This window comes from Lacerta agilis, chromosome 7 (assembly GCF_009819535.1).
Source record: "Lacerta agilis isolate rLacAgi1 chromosome 7, rLacAgi1.pri, whole genome shotgun sequence".
Lineage (NCBI taxonomy): Eukaryota > Metazoa > Chordata > Lepidosauria > Squamata > Lacertidae > Lacerta > Lacerta agilis.
The window spans coordinates 49,414,099-49,441,939 of record NC_046318.1 but is presented as its reverse complement, the minus strand read 5'-3'; the positions used below and the strand labels follow the sequence as shown (position 1 = coordinate 49,441,939).

General features: G+C 43.8%; 2 protein-coding genes across 3 annotated transcripts in view; both read right to left on the bottom strand.

The window, feature by feature from the left end:
• The window catches only part of XKR4 (XK related 4), a 119,903-nt gene extending 104,409 nt beyond the window's left edge, over positions 1 to 15,494 (bottom strand). For both annotated transcript variants that reach the window (XM_033155217.1, XM_033155218.1), the window contains exon 1: positions 14,602 to 15,494. In XM_033155217.1, coding sequence (XP_033011108.1) covers positions 14,602 to 15,461 — 860 coding nt within the window. In that variant the 5' untranslated portion in view covers positions 15,462 to 15,494. The remainder of the gene's footprint in view (positions 1 to 14,601) is intronic.
• Positions 15,495 to 26,453: 10,959 nt separating this feature from the next.
• Positions 26,454 to 27,841, bottom strand: part of LOC117050421 (lipoxygenase homology domain-containing protein 1-like) — a 168,667-nt gene continuing 167,279 nt past the window's right edge. The window contains exon 57 of the mRNA XM_033156091.1: positions 26,454 to 26,655. Within this exon, the coding sequence (XP_033011982.1) occupies positions 26,601 to 26,655 (55 nt within the window). The 3' untranslated portion in view covers positions 26,454 to 26,600. The remainder of the gene's footprint in view (positions 26,656 to 27,841) is intronic.

Sequence of the window (27,841 nt, the reverse complement as noted above, 5' to 3'; positions counted from 1 at the left end):
AATTTTGAAGGAGAGCTGTGCTTCAGTTTGTGCATTGGCTTAGGAAGTATGCCTTTGGTAGGGGCACATGAAATTGCAGACTGGACAAACTTCTCTCCCATCCTTAGTGCTGACAATTCAACCCCCTCTGCCAGCATCTCGTTGAACTCACTGAACTGCCCTCAACCAACAAAATAATCCCTTGCTTCAGGTTACCTGTTTTACTGGCACTTTGGCCATCCTGAAAAAAAATGAAAATAATAAGCTTGAAAATATTTATCCGCCTTGGTCACCTTAATCACCTCTTGCAGCCATCACAACCTTTCCGGCATCGGTCTGTAAGCTTTAACTGCTGCAGCAGAGAGACTGTCACATTGTGTTTAGTTCCCAAACTATCCCAATGGACTTCATGATCATGTGTCTGCTATTAACAGAGCTTTCCCCCAGGAACAAGTCCAGCAACTAGGTTAAACTGCATCAACGGTGCTTTCTCTGAAAGAAAAGGGTACCTTTAGTTGTGGCTGACAGGCAGCTTGACTAGCCATGCCTTATCTCTGGCAGCCTTACATCCAATTGACATTGTGTGGTCATCTGGCCACTGAAGGAATGGCCAATTCTAATCTAGATTTGTGCCATGTGGAAGATGACATACTCGTATGCATGTCACAGGCAGCAGCTCTGGAGGCCTGTAAAGGGTAGGGGTGAAGACAACACACTCTGGGTTGTGAAACCTGCTGGCAACAAGTTTCACTTGATGGTTTCCACTAATTGATTTTTGTGCATCGGTGGTTTCTTTTGTTGGGACTCTTTTCACTAGTCACTTCCAGAAATTACATCAAAGTTTTTTCCTGATCTCTCTTCTTATTTTTAACCATCTTGGGTTCCCTTGCTGTTCCTACTGAAGTGCAAAGGGTTGACCCTCTGAAATTTCTTTAAGAGTTAGTACACAATTGGCCTGCATCTCTGTATAATTGTTCTTACGACTCTTATGGGGAGGCAAAATATTTGAAAATGTGGTCAGTTGGCATAGATTAGGGAAGAAAACTGCACTACCCCCATTTCCCAGAGAAGCCTTGTTGCTAGGCAAAAACTAGCAAATATTTCCTTTTGAGATTCTGTCGAAGTTGAACCTTTCCAGAGCAAAAAATGCAATGGCAGGCAGTCCTGGTGTCTTTTATTATATTGGTGACATTTTATCAGATTATTATTGAGAAGAGACTCGGCCAGAATTAACAAGGAACTGAATTATAGCTTTATAAATTAGAACAAAAGTAATTACCGGTACACAGCTAGCTTCCTATTTCTGGTTGCAGTACCACCTACTGCTGGAAGAGCAACTGATTGTTACTGCTGTAGTACAGCAATTTTATCCCATTTTTAAAGTGTATGCCGGCCCTATTGTTTTTTTTTAAAAAAACCATTGCTATTATAGCTTTATTTTTTACTGCCAAATATTTTATGTTTTCGCAATGTAAAATTTAATAAAGTATTTAACACAGAATAAGTTCTTCAGTTTGCTGCAGATGATATTCTCAAATCATTTGGTACTGAGAAAAACAGAAACATTCCTTGGATGGCAGTGCCAGCTTGAGCAGAATATTTCTTGCAATGTCATAAGTACTATGAGTGTATACTCACCAGAAGATTTAGTACTAAAGCAATTAGGAGCTTTGGAACACATCCTGCCTTGGTCCAAAGTAATTCAAAGGCTGCCCAATTCAGTTCAGGGTCCCAGGCCAAATCTGTTTCAGACAAAAGGCCCATTCACTATGGGAGAAGGCAATTACTATATAACTTTTTGCTTTTGCAACAAAACAAACAAACAAACAAAAACTATGAAATTTGCAGGCACAGTAGCCCAGAGTGTATTAAACCTACATTACAAGCAAATACAACCATGATCTTTTGTGCTGAGCACTTTTTTAAAAGTTTGATGACAACGACTTTCTTTTAAAAAGGAAATATCTATAGATTTTTTAATTTTTGGCAGAATTTTAGATAAAATTTGCAAGCAGGTTCAACCCTTCGAAAGAAAAGGATCCCACTTAATTTTGAAGGATAACTGCTTTGGTTTTCCTGGAAGGGTAACCTTTACAGTTTTGGGATGGGTAAAAACAATTAATTTAATCTCACCTAGTGTTTTGTAAGTAATTGTCCTGAAAATAGTGGGCATGAGAGGTAACACTGAACTGTTTTATAAACCATTCACAATTAACACGAACTCTCACAACCTCCCCTGACAAATGCATAAACTTTGGAGTTTGGAGTCTGGTGCTGGGGGGGAAATAAGATGCATCCCTAACTACCCTAGCAGCTACCTCTGGCTCATCAGGAAGAATCATCTTATCATTAATATTCTAATGTTAAATATTTATATCCAATTACAACATGTTCTTTTTCAGCAACTTATGCATCAAGGAACAGAGAGCCATAAGAAATTCTAATTTTCCTTTGAGAGCAACAGAGCAATACATCTCCCATGTTCACCAGGTTTGGGTAGGAGGGACTTGGACTGGACAGAGGTGTTCCTCCACCCAGCTCTATCAGTCAAACTGGCCACCTGCTGCATGCTACTGGTTCAGAGCTTTCCATTCTGCCTGCTGAACTTTTGGGTAGGCAGAAGTGCTGCTGGTGGGTATCCTGCTGGTAATAGCCTGTAGAAGGCTCCAAAACAGGGTGTTCTAGAAGCTGGGAGGGTTGTGGCTAAGCCATCCTGGGAGCCATTAGATCCTGAGCTGGTCCCACTATTGTCATGTTATGATATCAGACCTAATCTGTGCCCGATCACTATGCCAGTTGCATGTTGTCACAGTGATCATCCTGGCCTTGTTTTCTGATCATCCACCATGCACAGAAGGGCTGCAGATACAGTAGTGGCCTTACCATTCCATAAAGCCTTGCCAGTCAGCAGTGGGAAGTTTTATTTCCCCCTAACAGGCAATGAAAAGCACTTCTCTTACATACTCAGAGAAGAGGGGAATGTGAGTTGCCATATTACCCCATGGATGTATCTGTAAGGTTTGTTTTTGAGTAACATTCTCAAAAGACACAGAAACCTCAGACCCAGTCCACTGCACACATCAGCTTGACAACTTGGGAAAGCTTTGTGTAAAAAGATGTGGGCAGGGCATATTGATCTGGAAGAAAGGGAAGACTTTGTGCACAAATGTTTTGAATAATAAACCCAAACAGTGCAAGAGTGGCCTTAGGCAGCATTCAGGTACTACCTTTAAAAAACTCATTCATATCAATGAATGACACTCTACATAAGCATGAGCCCATTTTCAGCATTAGTTCAATTCCCATTCTTACTTCCTTGAGTGCAAAAACATTTCTCATGCCAAGAAATAAACAGCAGCACAGCACTGAAGTTACCTCTCTTGCTAAAGTTAATATTCATAAATATGATGCATCATTAATAGATATTTCAGGAATATATCAGGTGTGAATCTGTATTTCTGGGGGTCATCTACTTTTCTGTATCCGCATATTTGGCCTTTCATGAGATACAACATGTATAACTGACATACAACACATTTTATCCCCACAGTATCCAAGAAGCTGAGGGCAAAAGCAAGTCCTAGACAAGCAAACCAAAAGAGGGATAAATTAATGAGAAGTACACCTATCCATCAGACAAAGCACTATGAGACAGGCAGAAACAGAGATTGTTGCAGTATGCACCTACGTGGAAACCACATGAAGTCCTCCTTTCTAATCCCAAATATCTGTGGACTAACTGTGATTAGTAATGGAAAGGCATTCTCTCTATGAACAGATGCATTCTCTTCATATCTATTGCTTACATATTATTGATAGTCAACATTCAAAGACATTCAAAGTATGTTCTTCTGGGGTGAGCCATGGGAAGTCCTAGCTAAGATTAAACTCAGGGGTGGGGGGCTACTTCCATGTTGTGAGATGGACTGTTATCATACCTATTAGCAATAACATGCCCTAAAATTAGAACAATATATGAATAAGCAAAACTTTTGTGTAAAACACATCATGTGAAACATGTCCTGATAACTTAAGAAATGCAATGTCATCTTGTCTTCAACATTAAATCAAGATTAAATCATTAATCTTGATTTAATGTCACTATAAGGCACAGCCCACAAATAGCATCTAGGTGAGGCTCATCTAAAAATCAATATAACTTCCAATTACTGTACTGTGGTAAAATGTCCCCTGTCAAAAAGGAGGGGAGGAATGCTTCAAGTGATGGTGTCCCAGTAGACATAAATGTAATGTTAACCAGTACCCTTGACTATCACATCTGCTGGTATGAGAAATTAAAATGTTGGCTGAAAGAATTGACAAACAATTGACAAACATACTAATACACCCTTGGAGTTTCATAAGTTAGAAAAGTTATTCTAGAATTGGCCAACATTTGAAAACATGTGTGTGTGTGTGTGTGTGTGTGTGAGAGAGAGAGAGAGAGAGAGAGAGAGAGAGAGAGAGAGAAATTAGCATGAGTTACAGTTGCTGACAAGGTTCACGCAGCAAGAGGGAAATGTGCTGAAAGCAACATGAATTAAAAGCACTGAAAATATAACTGGGATAGACTCCAATTCAGACACAGCCTAAAGGGACAGGGCTCAATGAACATACACATGATCCTCTTGACCCTTGCTGTCACGGAATATGGTAAACAAACAAACAGGCTATGGAGTTTGAGTGGCCTTTGTCATTTCGCTGTTTACATGTACCATTTTAAAACTAGTTTTTACACATTCCGGAGAAGAGGGGAAAAGGAAAAAGAAAGATAGTGCAGCCTTTAACCTTGAGGTCATAGTTGATCCCACACCTTCAGGTCATAGCTGAAACACCAAAAAACAAAACACATTTCCCCAACTTTTAGCACTTGATATTCAATGTATGTGATCCAAAGAAACATGGAGTCCAAAGAAGCTTCAGACTGCTTTTTCTTGAACTCTGACTCTGAATATTTCTTGAACTCTGACTCTGAATATTTTAAAATTCATGTGATTTTCAAAACTGTTTCAAAATTCAGGTGAGTTGTTTGCAATAAGATTTGGATGTCCACAAATAAGTAATAAAATTCCACTAGTCTAGAACAAGTATTTTAAGGAACTTTTTTAATTCTGGACTGTGTTAGTTTCTTACAGTACAGTGGTGCCTCGGGTTACAAACGCTTCGGGTTACAAACACTTCAGGTTACAAACTCCGCTAACCCGGAAGTAGTACCTCTGGTTGAGAACTTTGCTCCAGGATGAGAACGGAAATTGCACGGTGGTGGCGCAGTGGCAGCGGGAGGCTCCATTAGCAAAAGCGCGCCTCAGGATAAGAACGGTTCCAGGTTAAGAACAGACCTCCGGAACGAATTAAGTTTGTAACCCAGGGTACCACTGTAATTGACTTGTGCTTTAAACCCTTTCCTTAAACTTTGTGGATAAGGAAAAATGTACAAGTCGAAATTGAGAATACAGACTAGGAAAACAATTATTCTGACTTGTGAAAAAGAAGTTCCTTATATATTCAAAATAGATACATTTGCCTTCAATTCCATACACTACACTTATGCCATTCCATTTGTCATCTTTGCTTTTAACCTTTCCATCCAAGCATTTTCCTGTATTGTTCATCCCATACAACAATCCATGCAGGTTTAAACTACATTTTTCCAGCATCACAGTGTAGGACCTTCAGATGTGCAATGAATGCATCCCACAAATCATTCATACATGTATAGAACATAGCTGTCAACCTTTCCCTTTTTTGCGGGATATTCCCTTATTATAGCATTGGGAAACAGCAGGGAGGGTTGACAGCTATGTATATAGCAGTGGGGAACAGCAGGGAGGGTTGACAGCTATGGTACAGAATGATTTGGGTCCTTCTCATCACCATACAGTCACCTTCCTTGTACCACAGCTGTTCCCTGTGTCATTCTAGTTTCTGTATACTGATGCAAACATAGTCCTGGTTCTGATCATGCTTTAGGTAAGTAGGAATGAGCCCTGGGTTTACCTGCAGGAGAATTGAAGCTTTCACTTTTTACTTAAGAACAAACTGCAGCTCCTTGTTTTGCATAAATTCAAGGAGCTATGGTTTGTTCTGAAAGAAGTTTAAGAAAACCAGATTAAATTGTGATTTGATATCCAAATTAGTTAACTAAGGGCTTATCCACACTTCTGTTTGCCCCGCCACTTTTCCCTGGGAAAACCCATGGATTACTGTTGAATCAGAGCAAACGGCAATATGGGGTTCCATGGATTGCCATTGATTCCAATTTATTGCTAAAGCTGGGGAAAGTGGTGGGGCAAACGGTAGTGTGGAAAAGCCCTTACCCTAGAAAACATGGGACAAGTGAGAAAGCTCTCAGACCTATGCTTTCTAGGCACAGGACAAGTGGAACTTTGAACGAACCCTCTCTTTAGCTAGAACAAACCTCATTTTCTTGTATGTAACATGGAACTGAGGTTTGTTCTAATGTGAATGCCAAAACTTATACTCTGCTCCTCTCAAGTTCAAAGGAGGGGGATTAATGGAGATCATGTGAGCCTGACATTCACCATGGTTTGTTCACAATCCTTTATTAGGTGGTTTAATATTATCATCTGAACTGGGCCATAGTCTCGGCTTACTCTAATTTTTCATCACACCCTGCAGTGTTTCTTCGTGTTCCCAAAATATACACTCTGACCCATTGTTCTAGATTTCCCCAACCACAATACTGTACTTAAACCACTACTATTAAGCACTAATCACTATGGCAAACTTTACTGAAATAGGTTCAGCTCAGACCTGAATGAGAGCCTCTAATTATATGATAAATGCCCTTATTATATCCAAATTAGAAATTTTTATATTACTTAGTACTTGTTTGAGATTTTTTTTAAAGGGGTAAAAAATGCTGTGCAGATCATCAGACACTATTACTACCCAGTATTTCATTTGTAGAAATCTAGGCACAAAGTGGCATTGATTGTATTTTTTCCCCTAGTCTGGAAAACAATTGATTATCACTGACCTCATCTACTTGTGTCTAGGACATTGTACCACGAGCCTTTCCCACAACTTCATTATATGGTTCATTAACTTAACACCTTTATAATTTCCACATTCCTTGATGTCTACTTTGTCTTGAAAAACTGGTACTAAATTACTAGCTCCCTGTGCTTTAAACATTCCCACCCATTAAAAGTTGAATTCAGGAGTTTCACTAGTCCCCAACCACACCCTTTCTAGTCCCTGCTGTGTGTGCTGCTCCATGCATATAAACCTCTCTAGTACTGCCCTCTCCCACCCTAGCCCTCCTGCACACAGATAGATGCATTTGTATCAGGGTTACACAATGCTGTTGAGTGCCTTCAGAGATTTACTGGGGATTCCATTCTGCCCCAGGGATTGTTCTCTCTTTGGTGTTACTTCTGTCTCATGCATTACAGCAGCAAGCCATTATTTTTTCTAATTTAGATGATACTCCCTAGATAATGCATTGAATTGAGAAAGTCATGAAAATATTTTTCCTTATCAGTTTTAATGAACACTTTTATTACTATACTTAATAATTTCCACATTATTCAAATATTGAATTATTTTATTTTAATTTTGCCAGGTTTCCCTTTTTTCTCTTCAATGGTTACCTGCTCTTTTATTTCGCATATAGTAACTTATTTGAGGAGCTTCCTCTAATATCAGCCATTGCCACTTTAATATTTTCTCTTTTGTTTTGTTCCCCCCCACACACACACACACCTGTAAGACCTACAGGTCTTATCTATACTATTAGTATGATCTGATTTTGCACTGAACAGGAATTGAAATTCTACAGACTCTCCACTCAATAAAATTTGCAATAATCACATATGTTGAGGTTTTGAATACATTAGAATTAAAACGGCACAAACTTACTGAAGAGAGATGGGAGGGGAACTAAGAGAACTATGGGGCCATTTGCAAGAACAGGAAATGTGCATAACACTGTATGCCTTACTCATACAACGTGTATTTCTGAGGCTGTTTCAGACATTCACCCTTATGCAAAGTCTCATGTGCATTCATACGCATACATGATTTTATCGTGAGCACAAGAAAATTATTCATTCATACACATACTACAAACACATTATTTTCTGATCATGGGAATAAAGGAGAATGGGATGGAGAGAGAGAGAGAGAGAGAGAGAAGGAGAGAAGGAGAAGATAAAGCTTGAATTGGGGCTAAGGATTAATCAATATATTTTTGTGTCCTCACCCTGTCCCGAAAATGACATGCTTTGCCAAACACAGTTCAAAATGGCATGGAAGGATTCACCAACCATGATTCTCCGATTGGTCTGTGCTTTAATTCATCATGCCCATATACAGAAACAAAATGAACAACCCATTCCCCAACTTTAGAAATACATGATAATTTTGAATCCATGAGTGGCCGAGTTAACAGTGAACTCTTGGTTTGTTTCCAGATTCAATTTAAGGCGCTGGTGTTAATTTTTAAAGACCTAAATGCTTGTGACTGGGTTCCCTAAGATTTACCTTCATATGTCCCACTGCACATGCTCTGTCATCATCTGTTGCCCTGCTCTAAATCTCTCATTCCCTGAGGCACAGCTTCCAGTGACAGGGGCAAGGTTAGTAGTTCCTGACCTCTGGAACACCTTGCTAAGTGAGATGCGCCAAGCCCCATCACTGCACTATTTTTAGCTAGTTGGTATAAAATGTGGCTGCTTACAGATGCATTTGGCTGATTGTTTAATCTTTGATGTTTTGGTTCTGGTGGTTGTTTTGAAATTATTTATTGTGGTTCAGATTTGATATATATTAATATTTTTATTTTATAACATAATGCTGGAATAGGAATATAGTTTAACATGGATGTTGCATTTGAATTCATTAGGTTCCTTGAATTTCTTTTGTAAATTGGGGAAGGTATACACTTTAAAATAAATAATCAACATTATTTACACTTGAGTGAGTGGCAGGCCTGGCCATCACAGCCCCTGTATGTACTAAGTTATGCTAGTCTGGCTATGGAGTTGTTGTTGTTGTTGTTTGTTGTATAGAAGCCACTTTGAGAATTTTTGTATGTATAAGTGAGTAACTTTCAGTCTCCGCTGGGCTTTGTAATGTTCTCTCCATGATTCACACCCTGCTACACCCCCACCCCAGCTATACTATGCAGCTATACTGGACTAATTTCAGATGCAGATTTTTGCAGATATATTTTGAGGAAGCCGTTCCCCACTCCAAATAACAAAAGAGGAGGGGGGAATCTCTACTTCAGAGCTAGGCTGGGTAGCTAGAGCTTTCTATAGTGTGGTAGTAAAATATATATTTGCTGACCCAAAGAGAAGGACAAGAACAAAAGGAAAGTCAGTGGCAGCCCTGTGCAACACCAAAATCCGGTGCCCCTCACCTCCCATTCGACAGTGGAATTTGCTGCCAAGGAGTGTGGTGGGGTCTCCTTCTTCGGAGGTCTTTAAGCAGAGGCTTGACAGCCATCTGTCAGGAATTCTTTGGTGGTGTTTCCTGCTTGGCAGGGGGTTGGACTGGATGGCCCTGGTGGTCTCTTCCAACTCTATGATTCTATGACATCATAGTTGTGGTGCCTGCTGCAGCAACCCAGAAGCTCTGCATGTGGTGTCGCGCTCTCCTACATCTGCCTTTGGGGAAGTGCAGGAAAGCAAATTTTAGCTAACAGGAAAAACCAGACTGCCTCATAAGGTGATGAACTCTTCTTCACTGGAGTTATTTAAGCAGAGACTGGATAAACATTTGTTAGGGATGCAGTGGTTGCATCCTGCATTGAGCAGGGGGGTGAATTAGATGACCTCCTAAGTCCCTTCCAACTCTGTGTTTCTATGATTATTATTTTTTTTACATTTGGTGGGAGAAGAAGCCAGATTAGGTGAAAATCAGAGAAAGAAATCCACATCTCTCTACCTTCCCACAAGATAGGGAGATGCCTCCACCTGCCTGCACTATTTGAATACTCCCAAATGACATCATTTCTCATGTTGTGCTTCCCAGAACCTTCATTGAAATAACTGCTTCTTGCGGCACTTGCTGAAAGCACATTTATGGGGTAGATTCTCATTTCCAGTAAGTCTGTTATAGCACACACAAGATGTGAGTTAAGAGTGCTGCATGTCTATACACATACCATTGATACAACATGTATATATTTGGCAAACTATCCATAGCTTTATACAGAGAAATTCAATAGGAAGGGGACGATAAAAGATAAGAATAAACAATAAAATCCCATAAGGTGATAGTTGTTTTGCTTCAGCTGGGAGTTAGAGTCTATCTAACTGTATCAAGTATTCAGACTACAGCAGGAAAATGAACTCCCTGATCACCTCCAAAACCTGTCTCAACTTTTCGTTTGTGCATTCTATGCCAGAGTTCAGCACTGACATTTGTAGAAATGCGAGGCAGAACACAAAGAAGGCAGTTTTAATTATTATTCATAAATCAAGTGTCATCAGTGGCAGGCATCGCTTTCCACGCACCCTAGTAAAATGTTCATTTTAATCATTTTAAATAGCTTTTTCGCAGCATCACCCTATGCATGTGACATTAAAACCCCCATTAATTCCCAATTAGTATGCTTTAATTAAAAAAATAATACATAACTGTTTTCAACGATAGCATTTATATTTGTAAAGAAAATTTGAACTTATCTGTATTACCAGTAATAAATGGGTTCCAACAATTCAGTGGCTTAACAGATGTCACAATTATAAGTGAATTACATATTTTATTGAAAGATTCTATGAGAGGGCAAATATACCAAAGAACCAGCAATTTACCTCTCTAGGGAAGAAAGAGGAAAAAAGTGGGGAAGAGGAACATGATATATCCTCTCTACTACTGTCCTCCTTCCCCGGCCATCCTTCTGTCTCTCCTTGCAACCATTTCAACAGAAGTCTCCTGCAGTTGCAGCTAGGAATGTCAGAAAAATTCTTCACATTTTTCCACAAATTCCATGTGTTTCAGCACCTCAAAGTATATCCTGGAACTAAAGCTCCTCCTTGTCTTATATACACCATTAGCCTTTGAATGAATTAGTGGGTTTTGCTCTGCAAAAAAGGGGGGTATTTTACTCGTAAAGCAAATGGTGTGGTGTAGGTTATACGGGCATTGTTGTTTCCAAACAATATTTCTTACCATTAGTAACTGTGGCAACAAGTCACATATACCTGGCCCACTCTTTAGTTATGCAACAGTATGTCCAAAAAAGGGAAATGTCCCAGGCTATTGACTTTACAGAAGAAATTGGTTTGACTGAGATTAAAATAGGCGCTGCTTGGACATGACTCCTTAGGTAATGAAAGTGTAACGAATACGTCTAAACGTAAATAATATGAACAGTGCAAAACAACATGCAGTTCACTGCACAAGGGCAGGGGAGGATAGACTGGCAAAATCTTACTTTTGCATGCAGCATGGGACAACGAGAGAGATTCAGTCTATGCACAGGAAGTTGGGATAGGGATTCACACATGCCTACTGATAACCAGTGAGGTGTCTTGCTGGAGGAAATCATCAGCCACCCCTGCAGGGCAATCAAGACAGGAGAGGAAAGGCTGCACTTTGTTGGTAACTGCCATGAGGTGGCAGGGTGTGTCTCACTGTGGAAGCACATGGTTGCTGTCTGATTAGCACTACCACCTATGTTGGAAGCCAATTCTGACACTTGGAACTATTACCGGTAGTCACTCAGCAACCATGCATTCACATGGTTCTGGACTCCTGATAGTTACTAGTAAGAATGAGCTTTTTTTGTGCTGGATGATTGCTACTGGATGCCAGGCAGTGACCAATCTCACTGGCCAGTGCTGCTCTCCTGTTCTGTTAGTGCAAAGTACTTTTCACCATATCCTGCACAACTTCCAAAGTTCCAAGTGCATTAAGATGATAGGATAGAAGACCAGTGCTGCTGCTGGGAAATATCAATGCTTGTCTCCTGAATTCTTGCTGATATCCTTCCTTTTTCACTTTCTCTAAATGACCCACAGCACCTCCAGCCCTACTGCTAAGGCCAGGAAATGTTAGCAGGGAAAACACAGAAATGAGAAGTGACGAACTGTTACTTTACTAGGCTTTGCTGGACTGACATCATATATGACATCAGATATGGAAATGTTAAAGACACATATTGAAATTTCAGTCCATGGCCAAAGGAATAAAAGAATCAAGTGCACACTCCCCCCCCCCCTTGCAGCTAAATGTCGGTGCTTTTAAGATTTTGGTATCTTTTCCTGACACCCCGCTCAGTGGCAGCAAAATTTAAAAAGTGCTGGCCTTTGACAGCAGGGGAAAAAGAGGTGTGAGCATAGCTAGAAAATGATCATGATTCTTTTTGTATGTGTCCTAATTGAGTGGAGATGCAAAAGAATATGTTTTCTCTGCAGTTAAAACCTTCCTTTGCAGGTGTGGTTTGAAAGTGGTGGCTATAAAGAAATAGTGTTCCTTTGCAACCACTTCTTGAACTCAAGGTATGCCTGCAAAGGGGGGGGGGAATCAGGAGCATGCTTAGGGTGCACTCCCTATTATTTCCTTTGAAGTCATGGTGGTGCCAGGTGATTTACAGGTGGCTGGTCCCACCCACCTGTCAAAGTGGCCCACAAGGGTGGGGGAGATCTGTATCCACTCCACTGGATGAATCCAGTTCCCCTCCCCTGCTGTATAATCTTAGCTACAGAGCACCCCTAGGTTAACAAATTCTCACCTGGAAGTCCTGGTGGTGTCCTAAACAACAGTGAGCTGCTTTGTGCTCACCGAGGTCACATAGCCCTTCTCTTTCTTCCAGGTCATGACACAACATTTTGAAATCAATTGTCTGGATTACAGTCCAGATAACCAAAGTATGTAAGCAATAGGGTGTGGCCAGTTTAATAAAGAGATCGCTGACTAAAATAGAAATAATGGAGATAAAGGTGGATGTCATTTTGGAATGAAGAAGTTCCATATTATGTTACAGCAGAATTTTAGAAATATTCTCTTCCTTCAGAAACATTATAAGAAAATATCCATGAACACAAAGATTTATTGAAATATACCTTTAGTCACAAAGCTAGAATCTCCAATATTATCATCAATTGTAAGCTATATCATATGTTACTTTTTATATAGTTCTACAGGTTCAGATATACTTTAAAAAACAAATATCAACTACTGTATCAGTTAAAATTTACTGCAGCCATTCCACCTCAATTTTTAAATAAATCACTAAAAACACTTGCTGTCAGAATTAAGTAAGACACCAACCAGGAACAAAGTGACTATAGTCCTCTATTTTTAAGTGCTCTAACACTTTTTTACACATTGATTCGATCAGGCAGTTATGTACTCACCTGCAGTGTCCTTCATAGCTACTAAGAAAGGAAACCCACTGATCCAACCTGCCACTGATCCTAGTCAGTCCCATAATAAAATCTGCAGTCATTTCAGCTGGATCACAATTTCAGGCTTAACCAAGGTTCTTGAATTCTACTTTGATCAAGCACACACACACACACAAACACACCCCTGATGTTACATGGAGCCTTTTAAAAAGTACAATAGTTTAATGCAGAGGTTAAATTAACATTTCTCTACATTTGTCCAAATACTTTATTACACTTTAAAGTGAATGCTAATTTATTATTACTGTTAATTCCATTTGTTGGTCTCAAAGTGACTTAACAGAGCATATGAACACTGTTATTTCGTGGGAAGAACCAAAGACTGCTGACAAACACATCTTACAATACAGCCCAGTCCACTTTTACTCAGAAGTGAGTGCTTAAGTCAATGTGCAGCCTGCAACACCTATTCAGGATTTTGAAACTACTATCCAGTCCTTTACAATGCTCCTCTTCTCTAAACTTATTTTCATAAGGCGACGTTATGGCACCAAAGCCACAGGACCCTTAAACAACTAACAATGTGCTTGCTCCCCATATTACTTTTAAACAAGTAACAGCCTCAGAAATAACGCCTTGTGACTTAGCAAGTCAATTGAAGCTGGAGCTGGAATTTGCGCGTGCTCCTTTTAAAGCAGACACATGGATCACCCTAGTGATATGGTAGGCCTATTTCCGCTTCAGAATTTGGAATGACCCCACCCATTATTAACCCCCAAGCGCATCTCTGCTTTTAAAGCTCAGGAGATAAGCAGGGAAACAGGCGAGGTCTCAGCATCACGCAACCCAACAGTGCACAAACAAACGAGTCTCCTAAGGGGCGTGGATGCCATCTCTCCATTGTGTGCCTATTCAGCCGCTGCCGCTCCTGAAAAGCCCTAAGTGGCAGCACTGGCAACCACACGCAAGGAATCGATGCCTTGACGGGTCAGTTAATTCAAGCCCGGGCGCTGACACACCCGCGCAAGCACACACAGAGAGTTCAAGGCGCACGACACACGACAGCTGCCCTTGGAGAAGCGCGGGGTTGGCAGACTGTGATGGGCCACCACCCCGCCTCCTCAAGAGCTGTCAAGGAGTTAAGGCAACCGGGCCTCGGCGTCAGACCAGGCTAGGAAAGTCGCTGGCCGGTTCTGAGCCACTTCCAAGGCGACCAAGGCCCGGCTGCCCGCCTTTCTTAGCGCAGCGTGGCTGTAGGGAGTTCAAGGAAGGTGAGCATGGTGAGCGCGCGCCTTACCTCCAGATCTGCCCCAGCTGCAGGATGTGGATGAGCGACTGCATGAGCCAGATGCAAAAGGCGCAGGAGGCGGACCGGCTCTTGGGGGGCCGGATGCCGCCGCCGCCGCCGCCCGCCCCTGCCGCTCCTCCGGTGGTGGCGTTGGTGCTGCTGCTGCTGTTGGTGCTGTTGGTGGCGTTGCCCTTGCTGGCGTTGGACGCCTGCCTCTGCGGTGTGCCGGGCCGAGCGCCCGCGTCCATGTCCCCCGCGGCGGAACCGCTGCTCACCAGCAGCTTGCTCTCGCCGTGGCCGCCGCCGCCGCCGGCCGAAGAGGAGCCGGCCGCCGCTGCCGCCGCCGCCGCACCGTCCTCACTGCTGAAGTCGTGCACGAACCAGCGGAAGCTGAAGACCTGCACCGAGAGCGAGCCCAGCAGCACGAAGAAGAGCGTCAGCCCGAACCACCAGCGCTGGCCGCGCAGGTAGTAGTCGACCGCCAACCAGAGGTCTGTGCCAACGTCCGCGAAGTACACGGCCACGGCCGCCAGGATCCAGAGCCCGTCCCACAGCGTGTAGCGCCGCTGCTCCCGGCCCAGCCGTAGGCACAGAGACGACGAGCCGCCGCCCGAGCCCCGAGAGCCCCCGGCCGCCCGGCCGCCTCCGCCGCCACCGCTACAGCAGCAGCGGCAGCCGCCGGAGGTGCAGCAGCCGCCGCCGCCAGGCGCCTCGTCGTCTTCGGCGCCGCCGGGCCCCGCCGCCGCCGAGGGCAAGCCCGAGGCCAGCGCCTGCACCGAGCCCGAGTGCTCCGAGTTCTGCAGCGGCGTGAACGCCACCTCGCTGCCCTTCTTCATCTTCAGCCGCCCCCCGTCGGACTTCGCGGCCATGATGCTGCTGGAAGGCGGCGGCAGGAGCGGCGGCGGCGGCGGCGGCAGGGAGAGGGACCCCGTCCGGGAGCACCTTTGAGTCCGCCCCCTCCCTCCCCCGCCGCTGCTGCTGCTGCGGCTGCCGCCGCGGACAACCCGTTCGCTTGGCGGCTCTTATCAGGGCGCTGACGGGGTTGGACCAGCGGCGCCTGCGGGCGCTGCTGGAGCGCCGCCTGCCTGCAGGGAGACCCGCTCACCCGCCCAGCCCCAGGCGCGAGCAGCCCGGGGAGCGGTCCCCGAAGCAGAGCATCCTTTCCTCGGCCTGGCCCGCCCCGCCGCTTTGCCGCCGCCGCCGCCGCTGCCGCCGCCACCCAGCTGACTGACGCCGGGAAAGAGGATGACCTCATCCCTCTCCCCCCTCCCCAATACACACACGCGCGCGAGAGCGCACACACACAGAGCAGCCGTGGCGCCCAGGAGGGAGGGAGGGAGGCGATGGCGTTGGGGAGGGGACGCTGTGGCGCGAGCAGCCGATGCAACAGGATGAGGGGATTTGAGGGGAGAAAGAAAGAATCGCCTAGACGAAGAGTGCTGAGGGATGGTCTGCAGAAAACGTTCCGGGAAGGACGGGCAGGAGAGGCGTCCGCCTTGCTTTGCAGAGCGGAGGGGAAAGGGTGGCTACTTGTGTTCAGGGGACATGGGAGGGCTGCCAAGATTGCCCTCTAAGCGGGGCGGGGGAATTTTATTTGACGGGAACACACCTGTGGGGGGGTATTTCGGTGGGTGGGAAATATATAGATATGTATATACGTGAGGGGAGAGGCAGATACTAGAGTTCCACCACAGACTTGCTGCCGCTGCCCGCTTAGGCTGTTTAGTGCCACGGATATATCGGCCACAAGCCGGTGTGATGGTGTGGCCCTGAGCCTGTTTCGAGGCTGCAAGCTGCGCGGGCGCGAGGAGACGGCCGCGGAGCTGCCGCTGAGGTGGTAGGGCTGCGTGGGAGAATTGCGCGCTTGCCGTGAGGGGGGTTTGGTTGCCCTTCGGACGCCAATGAAGCGGAGCAGGTGCTCGCGGGGTGGGGCGGGGAGGTGGGGGAAGCTGGTTTCCCGCCTTCTTGGTACGGGCAAGTGAGCGAAGCCGCGCAGGCGGCTGCCTCATTAGCAGTGCTTTGTTACCTCGGGCCGCGTGGCGACGAAGAGGAGCGGAGTCTTCCGCAGCAGGTGGCGCAAGGGGGTAGGAAGGAGGGGACCGGGAGGCAGCTCGCGTGCGACGGGCGATGCCCGAGGAGGGACCTGCTCCTGTTACACGGATGCATTATGCATGTGTGCCACGAGGGAGGGAGGAGGGGCGGACGCGCGGACGCTTCTCTTGGCCGAGCGCCAGCTCCACGCTGGTGGGGACGCGGGGGATGAGTGACGGGGGGGGGGGCGTCGCGCGCGCTGGAATCAAACGGCTGGAGCGGGAGCAGAGAGAGGGAGTTTTCCTGGCGCTGCTTCAGCTGGAAGTGCCTTCGCACAAGAGACGTCCTTATCCCGTCTTCCACAAAGCCAAGTGAGCAATCCCCGCCTGAGGCCATTTGCTGGGGATTGGAGACAGGCACATTAGCATGAGGATGTCGTTTAGGACGAGCCAGACCAACAGCGCAGCTGACAAGAAGAAAGGCTACGGAGGATTAGCGCCTCCTCGGCGAGGCGCGTCGCTCGTGGGCAGGCAGGCGAAGCGCGGAAGGACAGAGTCGCCCACCTTGCAGAAAGAGCCCATTGTCTCTTAGAGATGTCTTAACTTGGACCGGTGCAAGAGACGGGGGAGCTCCATTCACCATACTGGGAAAACCCAGCGCCCGGGCATCGCTTCCTTTTTCGGCTCATTGCACTCCTCACTTCGTAGGCACCTGGTTGAAGGTTCCGGTCCCACAAGGAGACCTGACGGATGGAGCTGAGGGGTCAGCTCATAATTTTGAATATTGTAGGCTACAGTTTCTTCACGGCATCCATTTAAATGGGTGGCAGAAGCCGTATTAGGATTGGGTTTGGGACATGAGCTTGCCTCTGAGCATGTTCAGAGTGCTGCCTGATGCCTGACAGGTTTGGGTTTAGTAGCAAAGGCTCAGGGTGCTACGTACAAAAATGTCTTGTGTTCATAGCACCCAAAGCCAGGGTGTCAGGTCCAGGGTACAGATTCTAGAAAGTATTGGCTTCAGTACCACTTTTGCACTTCGTTTGAGAAACTAAGCCTTCTATATGGACCATATGCAAGTGTCTTTGCACAACCATGTATCTCAGCAACTACATGAAAAAGCATACTTGGGGGGGGGAATTACTGGCACTGCACACAAACCAAGCACCTTTCCCTACCTGAACCTTCCCAGAACCTGTGTTGCACATCTTTGTGTACCCCCCACAATGGACAGTGCAAAATGCGCCCATATGAGAAGTTCCTTTTCAGTAGTGACTGCCCAGTTGTGCACTGCTCTCCACAGAGAGATGCACCAGGCACCATCATTATCAACTTTTAGTTAACAGGCAAAGACATTCTTTTGTTGGTATCATAGGTTTTGATGATACCCAAGCCTGAATTGGTGTTCGTATTTTAGTAGGGTGGGATAGGATTTGCATTTTTATTTTTTTACAGGATGATGTTCTTTTATATTTTTAATGTCTTTTAATTTATTATTGTAAGTCATTTTGAGACATTTTTGTAGTGACAGATAAATGCAATTATTATTATTATTATTATTATTATTATTATTATTATTAAATGCAAGGAGCTCAAGGTGGCATATGTGGTTCTCCACCTCAATTAATCTCCACAACAACCCTGTGATGATACTAATGAGAATGGAAACACAGCTTTCTGGTGCCTGCTAATGGAGTCAAGCATGAAGATCCACCTGCTGCCTTTACAAATTATAATTTATATTTAGTTTCATTTGTTTGCATTTCTTTCTTGTACCCATCAAAATTTAGGAGCTTTGCAGTGACTGAAGGTTCTGGATCATAATTAAGGCAGCCCTACATGTAACATGGGTGGGACGCGGGTGGCGCTGTGGTCTAAACCACAGAGCCTAGGGCTTGCCGATCAGCAGGTCGGCGTTTTGAATCCCCGCGATGGGGTGAGCTCCCATTGCTCAGTCCCAGCTCCTGCCAACCTAGCAGTTCGAAAGCACGTCAAAGTGCAAGTAGATAAATAGGTACCCCTCCGGCAGGAAGGTAAACACCATTTCCGTGTGCTGCTCTGGTTTTGCCAGAAGCAGCTTAGTCATGCTGGCCACATGACCCGGAAGCTGTACGCCAGCTCCCTCAGCCAATAAAACGAGATGAGTGCCGCAACCCCAGAGTCGTCAGTGACTGGACCTAATGGTCAGGGGTCCCTTTACATATAACACATTATGTCGTTATGGGAACCATTCGCCCCCAGATGTTGCTGGACAACAACTCACATCAGTCCCAGCAGCATGGTCAGTGGTCATTGATGATGGGAGTTTTAGTCCAGCAACACATGGGTGTCCACAGGTTCCACATCCCTACATTACAATAATCCAGTGGAGAGGTTGCCAGAGCTAAACCTGTACAGGATGGTCACTGCTGGTTAACCAGATGAACATGGTCAAAGGCACTCCAGGCCACTAAGACCACCTGGGACTCAAGTGAAAATGCTGGATTAAAGTGTTCACTCAAACTGCATACCTGCTCTTTCAGGGGGAGTACAATGCTATCCAGAGCAAGATGAACATCTTTGTATTTCAGCCTCTGTTTTGTTCTTTAGAAGAAGTGCAAAGACTATGCCAGAGGTACTTCACATAACTCTAGGCTTCAGTTTACTCGATATGTAGAGTAGTACAGTGGTAACTTGGGTTACAGACACTTCAGGTTACAGACTCCACTAACCCAGAAATAGTACCTTGGGTTAAGAACTTTGCTTCAGGATGAGAACAGAAATCGTGCAGAAATCATGCGGCGGCGGCAGCAGGAGGCCCCATTAGCTAAAGTGGTACCTTAACCAGTTCTTAACCAGAAGTACCAGTGTGGTATGGGAAGTAAGGCTAGGTGGGAATCTTGCTTTTTTTCTTCTAGAAGTTTGTTTTGGAAGGTGCATTGGCATGTTTTTGTTTTCTGTATTTTGCTTTGTTCTGTTTTAGTAGTTCTCGATATTTCATTTTTTCCAGTTATCTTTATTTAGAAAGCATCTGTTTCATCTTGATGTTTTTCTCTGCAAATGTTTATGTTAACCAATTCACATCCAAATTCTCTGTTTTCATCTAATTTCCTAACAGGTGTCTCTTTTATAAGTTTTTTTCTAAAGCATCCTCAAATTCTGTGTTCATCTGCTTGGATTCCTTCTATTTTACATTTGTTTTTGTTTTTGTTCCCCCCCCCCCCAATCTGCAAAAGCAACAAGTCACTGTATGACAGAGAGATTGTGACTGGCCTCACCATATAAGACTAATTAGTCTTTCAATAGTACAGTAGCATTGTTTCATTTATGCCTCACACTGTAACTATCAATCCAAAAGAAAGTCTTTTTCATACAGGCACTCTCCTTGGATATTGGCTTGCAAGGATGAAGAAATGAGAACTGCTACAGTTTAATGAACAACAACCACAGGGATCCTGCTGCTTTCCTTAAAACTACTTACTGAAAAGCAATAATGAGCACATAAAAAGAAGTTTGTAAAATTATGAGTGATGTCAGGGCCGGCTCACACATGAGGCATGGTGAGGTGACTGCCTTGGGTGGCAGGACAGCAGATTCAGCCTCCAAGGGATGCACCATCTGCTACTGCTCAGTAGCAGCAATGGCTGTGGCACAGTCCTTGGAGGCTGGATCTGCTGCCTTCTCAGCAGAAGCCCCGCCAATGGACCTCTACAGTGGCCTCTTGGTAAATAGGAGGTGCTTCTGGTCTCCCACCCTTGTTCCTGATGTAGGTCTTCAATCATCCCTCCTTCCTTCCTTTCGTGCTTCACCTCAGCTGCCATAATGTCTCAGGCCAGCCTTGAGTGATGTGGAGAAAGTGGATCAACAGATTTCCATCAACTTTTCCCATTTCCCCATGAAAAACACCCTCTGCCAATGCCCACTCACATTATAAAGAGCTTATAACCCACCTACTCTCAGCTGCCTGAAGCATCATAGCCAGACACTGGAGTGAACATGGACCACTGGTACTAGAAAAGCTAACCAACAGATTGAAACTGACATGGGGTCAAATAAAAAAAGGACACCTTCAATGCGGTATGGCTCCCATTTATTACATACGCAGCAACAAGAACAAAACAACAAGAAGAACCCACCACCAACATATGAACCAATATAGCTAACTTGACCCACCACCACCCCACCACCACGCAAACAAATCTCACTGCAGCCAACTAAAGACAACCAACCATGCCCTGGCCATCCCAACCTCTCTCACTACCTAGGAAATATAATAAACGAATAGAAAGAGAACCTACTCAAGAAACGCTGACATAAAAACCCTGCATATACACCAAGTATTACCACCCTTCTCCCCTCTACTTTATTCTGTATACAACACTAATGTCTCACTTCAAATGTAAAAAACCTCCACAACCTGAAAAAGAGACAATGCATGTGCTTTTGTAAACCAATAAAATCCTTAATAAAAATTGTGTATAAAGGTGAAAAGCACCCTCTGCCCTCAAAACTATTCTTTGACACAGAAAGAAAGCTGTCCTTTGTGCCTGTATTTCCCATGTCAAATAGCAGCTTGGGGGAATGACAATTGCAGCACAGGGGCAGAGAGTTAAAACAACAGCAGCAGTACACAATAATTGGTTTCCTTTGCTTAAATGGCATTTCTGCTCTGTTAAAAAAAATAATTGTTTGGAGGCTGAGAACCTTGTAAGGAAGACCCTGACCTGAAAACCTACTCCATAAAGTGTAGTAATTCAGGAGGAAATTCAACTCTGTACATGTTGAAAGGTAATGTTTTGCATAGATTGCTGCATATTACAGAGCTGAGTCCTGGCACAGGAAATGATTGCCACAATACTGTTCCAAATCTGGAGTGCTCAACATCACACTACATGTGCGACACTGCTGGCACCAGCTCATTAGTCTCTGTCCTGCCCATTCTTTCTCTTAATTTGCTAATAGGAAAGATGCTTTAAAATATGTTACCTGCGGCAAGGGGTAGGACTAAATGACCTTCAATGTAGTGGTGAAGCTGTGGCCATTTAAGAGCTGCAATTTGCAGCATTTTTTAAGCTTAAGTGAACATACAAAGCCCTTACCACTACATGTTGCATGGAATGCTTTTTTTTGCTAGCTGAGCAGAATATTCAAATGATTACATTTAACTAGTACTCTCTCCCCACCTCTCTTTCTCACACACAATATAAAATGTCCCAAATCTCTAGCAGAGTTTTGGGGTGGGTGGCTTACTGCTTTGAGTAATTTGACTTCATTCCATGACTTCATCAAGATGTCAAATAATTCCTTCATTTTACTCTCAATGTGCATTTATTATTCCCCCATACAGCTACACAACATAATGTGTAGAACCATCTACACATAATTCAGTTTATTTTAATATGGTTACACAAACTGTGAAAACATTTGCCAAAGGATTACGCGAGAACACTCTGTTCTGTTCCAGAGGTAGATATAGTCTGCTCAGTGTAGAATAGTTTTTTTTAGTAGTGTTATAGTGGGAACACGCTTTTGTTGTATATTACTTCTCTAATAAGATTGCATTAAATGCTTAGTGAATTCTGCTTTACCAGATCAGCACTTCAAGAATGCTGTCTGCTTTAAATGAAGTAGAAGCTGCAGCTAAGTACCATTTTTGCACAGCATTGTCTAAGTTATTTATGGCTAGAAATAAACATTTCAAAAGCCCCCACTGTCTCTATAGAAACTGGCTGAAGACTAGATTTCAGAGCTTTCTAGTAGGGAATTTACTGTTGTCTCTCATGCTTGAAGAATCAAAAGAATTTTTTTTTTTATTATGAACTGCTAGCTGAAAGTTTAGCAGGGAAAGGTCTTTTCATTTTACATTTCCTTTGTGATCAATGGCAAACTGCCATCCTAAATAAATTTATTTGGAACCCCCATTGATACCAAAGGGGTTTAAAGGTAAAGGGACCCCTGACCATCAGGTCCAGTCGTGTCCGACTCTGGGGTTGCGGCGCTCATCTCGCTCTATAGGCCGAGGGAGCCGGCGTTTGTCCGCAGACAGCTTCCGGGTCATGTGGCCAGCATGACAAAGCCACTTCTGGCGAACCAGAGCAGCGCACGGAAACGCCGTTTACCTTCCCGCTGGAGCGGTTCCTATTTATCTACTTGCACTTTGACGTGCTTTCGAACTGCTAGGTGGGCAGGAGCTGGGACCGAGCAACGGGAGCTCACCCCGTGGCAGGGATTCGAACCGCCGACCTTCTGATCAGCAAGCCCTAGGCTCTGTGGTTTAACCCACAGCGCCACCTGGGTCCCACCAAAGGGGTTTACTTTCAAGCAAATATAACTTGGGTGGAAACTGTTCACACAGAAATCATCTTTCCGTCATTTCAGCCAATTCAGCTTGCGTTCATTCTTCATACTTCCATTGAATGAATTTTGATAAAAGACTTCAGTACTTTGGAGTTACACTTGTAGACAGCAATATAAGCTGCACACTATAGTCAGCAATTATTTCATAAACTAAAGTTCACTTTCTTTTTAAAGAAAATTACAGAATGAATTATGATGGTACACCTGAGTAGTTCTAAGTGTCAGTACACTGAATCCAAGAAATCATAGAATGATTTATTGTAATGATGAGTTGGGTACTACTGATTTGGGCAAAGTTTGTTGGATGGAGTTGTACTCCCTGGAACAGAGTACAAAACCAGAGACTGAACGTGGTACTGCAGGCCCCTCTATCTGCCCCTCAGGATTCTTCTCAAGCCACCCTCCTCTCTGGTCCTAGTCTGCACCCACAGGAACATCTGCCTGGTTTTTGTGCTGCTGATTTATGCCATTTGAAGAACTGCAGTTAATGAAATCATAAAATTGTAAAGTTGAAAGGGACGCTGAGGGTCATCTAGTTTTGCTTCTGAAGTGTCCCAACAATTTGTAGCTCACTCAGTAGGCAAGGATTAGTGGATCTACTGCAATCTGAAAGAAAATCTTACTAGACTTGCTGCCAAATTGTGTAAAGAATAAAATTCAAGTTGAAAATTATGATCATGAAAAAATCTGAATCCTGGACAACATCTGAGGAGAGCCAGTGAGTTTAGGGGTGCAGAGTAGGCCATGAGGCACACACTTCGGTTCACTTCCAGCACTTCATCACTGCTACCTGTGTCCCAGAGACTGCTGCCTGAGGAGGCTGAGTCACTCTGCCTAATAGTAGGGCTAGCATTGTTTAAAGCATTCACTGGATTGTGGCTGCTGTGTCTAAACTGGTTGTCTAGACTGCAATGGGCAATTGAGGAAAACAATGAACAATGGAAGTGTGCCTCCAAATAGACACCAGGTAACAAGTTTCCCATGAAAATCTACTGCTTGGGACCAGCAAAATGGAGTGGCCCATGGAATTCTTCTTATGGGCTTTGCAAAGGCCTGCTCCTTTGCACGGCTTTCACTATGGTTGTTCAAAACAGTGTGCTATATTCCTCATAAAACTTAACCTGGTTTCTTATTATAAATAGTGCAAGCTTGTATGTGTGTGGGAGTGGGGAATAAGCAAATAAGCTGTTAGGAAATGCTGTTCAGTGTTAGTAGAGGCAAACAAATTAAGAAGGCATTATTTACACTTGATAAACTAGAAATGGCATCAGGGTGAGTTAATATTACAAACTATTAATGAAAGACACTCTAAATGAAACAAATCACATAATAGATCACAGCAAACTGATTCTGTGTAATGAATACTGATACTGACTAAACTCATCTGTGCACTCTGGGGATAGAGTTTTAAATTCATTTCAGCACGTACCTTAGCAATGTAAGCACAAAGAGAACCATTGGAGAACTAAATTAACCCTGTTCCCTCAGTCAATCAGAAGACATTATACTGTAGGTCTTACAGCTAATAATCTGTGAGACAAATTAAAACTAAAGCAAGTCATCTGCAAGTAGGTTAATAGTATTTATTTTAATTTCTAACCAAGTACCACCTTACCTATTACTGTCTCTTTCATTTACTGAAACTTTACAATAAATGTTATCAAAAATCTGGGTCTTATATGAGGCACATGGAAATATTTAAAATATGACTTATCAATGTTTCCCTGTAGCACATTCTGAACCATTTATTTTTAGAAATTCTGCAAGGACAAGGGCAGAGATGGGCCCCAACTTGCAAGAATTTAAAACAGGAATAGACAAATTCATGGAGGACAGGGCTATCAGCAACTTCTTGCAGTGATGCCTATGTACTGCCTCCACTGTCACAGGCAGTATGCCTCTGAAGGCCAGTTGCCAGGAATCACAGGTGGGCAGGGTGTTTTGCGCTCATGTCCTCCTTGCAGGCCTTCCAAAGGCATCTGGTTGGCCACTCTGAGAGGAGGATATGGGCTAGATAGCCAATGGTCGGATTCAACAGGCTCTTCTTGTGCTCTTAAGATAGAAAAGCAGATTTTCTAGTACATATTGTTATTCATTATCCACTTCTGCAGTCTCTTTACTATAATTAAAAGTGGACGATATCATACAATCATAAAGACAGAAGCCAGTCTTCTAACTGCTCCCTCTCCCAGATCTAGAAAACAGTGATCTGCACAATTTCTTGTTGGGATTTGAACTAGAAAGCATTTTTTTTACAAGATCACGCCAATAGCAGCAGAAGGCATGTGACCACAGGGAAATTTCTATAGCTATTGAGGTGGCATTTGGTCCAGTGGAATGACTGGGCAAAACAAGTTCTGAGAAAGTGGAAGGGGTTAATTAGCTAACCTGTATATTTAAGTATAAAAGAACTTTTTAAGCTTTGCCTTATGAAACCTCTCTGTAAAGCTGTGAACTTTGATCTGCATTGTACTTCTTTCTGGCAAGCTATGACTAATAGTCTGGAGATAACACAGAGAGTAACTGTCCTTGCACAGAGAGGAACTGACTGTGTAGGTCAGAGATAGGATGGCCTTGCTGGAGTGCGCATGAACCAACTCAGGGCTAAATGTCCTTTTGCCTTATATGTACAACAGGAAATGTACAACAGGAAATGTTCCTTATATGGACAAGAGGAAGATTTCTGGGGTGGGAAGAGAGCCAGAGAACTGTCTATAAGAACTGTCTGAAAATTGACTAGTTTTGTACTTGCTTGGATGTCAGTACCTCTGCATGCAGGAAATAAATCTTTCTCTCTCTGAAGCCAGCAGCCTCAGGTCTCTTTTCTGCTCCCATGTTTTCTCACCGGGCGCAACCATGGGAACCCGTAGGGGCAAATAAGGCTCCAAAAGTACTTGTGTTTTTCATTTATTTAAAAATATCTACCTTGGGATATATATATTCCTCACTACATAAACTGCATTTTCTTTTTCTTTTTTAAGGTGGTGCTGTGGGTTAAACCACTGAGCCTAGGGCTTGCTGATCAGAAGCTCGGCAGTTCGAATCCCTGTGATGGGGTGAGCTCCCGTTGCTCGGTACCAGCTCCTGCCCACCTAGCAGTTTGAAAGCACGTCAAAGTGCAAGTAGATAAATAGGTACCGCTCCAGCGGGAAGGTAAATGGCGTTTCCGTGTGCTGCTCTGGTTCGCAAGAAGCGGCTTAGTCATGCTGGCCACATGACCTGGAAGCTGTATGCCGGCTCCCTCTGCCAGTAACGTGAGATGAGCGCTGCAACCCCAGAGTTGGACACGACTGGACCTAATGGTCAGGGGTCCCTTTACCTTTACCTTGGGATATATATATTCCTCACTACATAAACTGCATTTTATTTTTTAGTTTTTAAGGTGACAACAAATCCCAAATATTGTGAAATGATGGGAAACAAACTTACAAAACCATGTTGCAACAGCGTATCTCTGCTTTATTCATGTTTTGGTTACAGGTGTTCCGAATTCCTGGTAACATTCTCACTCATTCAAATATGATTTATTGTTTTGATATTTCTTCGTGATAATTATAGTTCTCGCACAATTAGAAAATACAAATAAACTCAATCAGCTTGATGTTGAGGGGAAGCATGTTCAAATAGGATTCTCCGAGTGCATAATTACACGGAAAGCTGCACTACGGTACGTCCATCATTTTCATCTTTAGCCAGCCACCTGGTGAAGAAAATACGCATTACTGTTGGAAGAGATGGTTCACACTTAAAAATACTCTGAAAGGACATGAGTACTGAATTGTTTCTAATCTTAAGGAACCTGGGCAGCACCTTGTACTGACAGTGGACTAGTTATCCATCACTTAAAACCCACATTTGGGAATGCCCATTTGAAAATAATTAGGGGGAGAAGGTTAGAGCAGGCAGAGATATGGATCCATTGACCAGGGATGATCCCTAAACTGACTTCAAGAAGAACTGGGAAAGTCAGGCTACAAACAAGCACAAAACCTTTCAAAATAAACCAATAAACATAAAATATCATTTATTTACTGGGTGGAGTAAATCTGGCATATCAGGATTCAAGCTTGCCATGGGTTGCTGACATATAGGGTGCCCATGCAAAATTAACACTTCTGCCACTGCTTTATGCTGTATGTTGCTTCTAACATTTACTCATTCTATGTATGTAAAACCTTTTACATGGACTTAAAGCCTGCAATTGTCCATGGTATGGGGGTCTCCCAAGGGAGCTGAAGGCAGCTGCTTTAGATGGTGTGTGTGTTTTGCCAAATCACCACAAGGCAACCATACATGTACTAGCTAAGAGCATGGAAGCAGCATTGTCAAATACTTAAGTTTTATGATCCTGTCTTGTGGGTTTATACTGTGGATAGGCAAACTAAGGCCCGGGAGCTGCATCTGGCCCAATCACCTTCTAAATCCAGCCCGTGGATGGTCCGGGAATCAGCGTGTTTTTACATGAGTAGAATGTTTCCTTTTATTTAAAATTCATCTCTGGGTTATTTGTGGGGCCTGCCTAGTGTTTTTACATGAGTAGTATGTGTGCTTTTAATTAAAATGCATCTCTGGGTTATTTGTGGGTTTTTGCTCATTTTATTTCTTTTCCAAAATATAGTCTGGCCCCCACAAGGTCTGAGGGACAGTGGACCGGCCCCCTGCTGAAAAAGTTTGCTGACACCTGGTTTATACATAAAAGAAAAGAAAAAACTTCCACTCCACTTTTCCCACGTGTTTAAGTAACCAGGCTGTGGATTACTGACTTGCCTCTTTTCTATATGTGAAACAGATTTTTTATTGGAATTGAAGGGAAGTACTGTGGACCAATGAAGCAAATTCTTGATTATTTGTAGACTGAAGAATGGGCATACTGATTCTTCCCATTT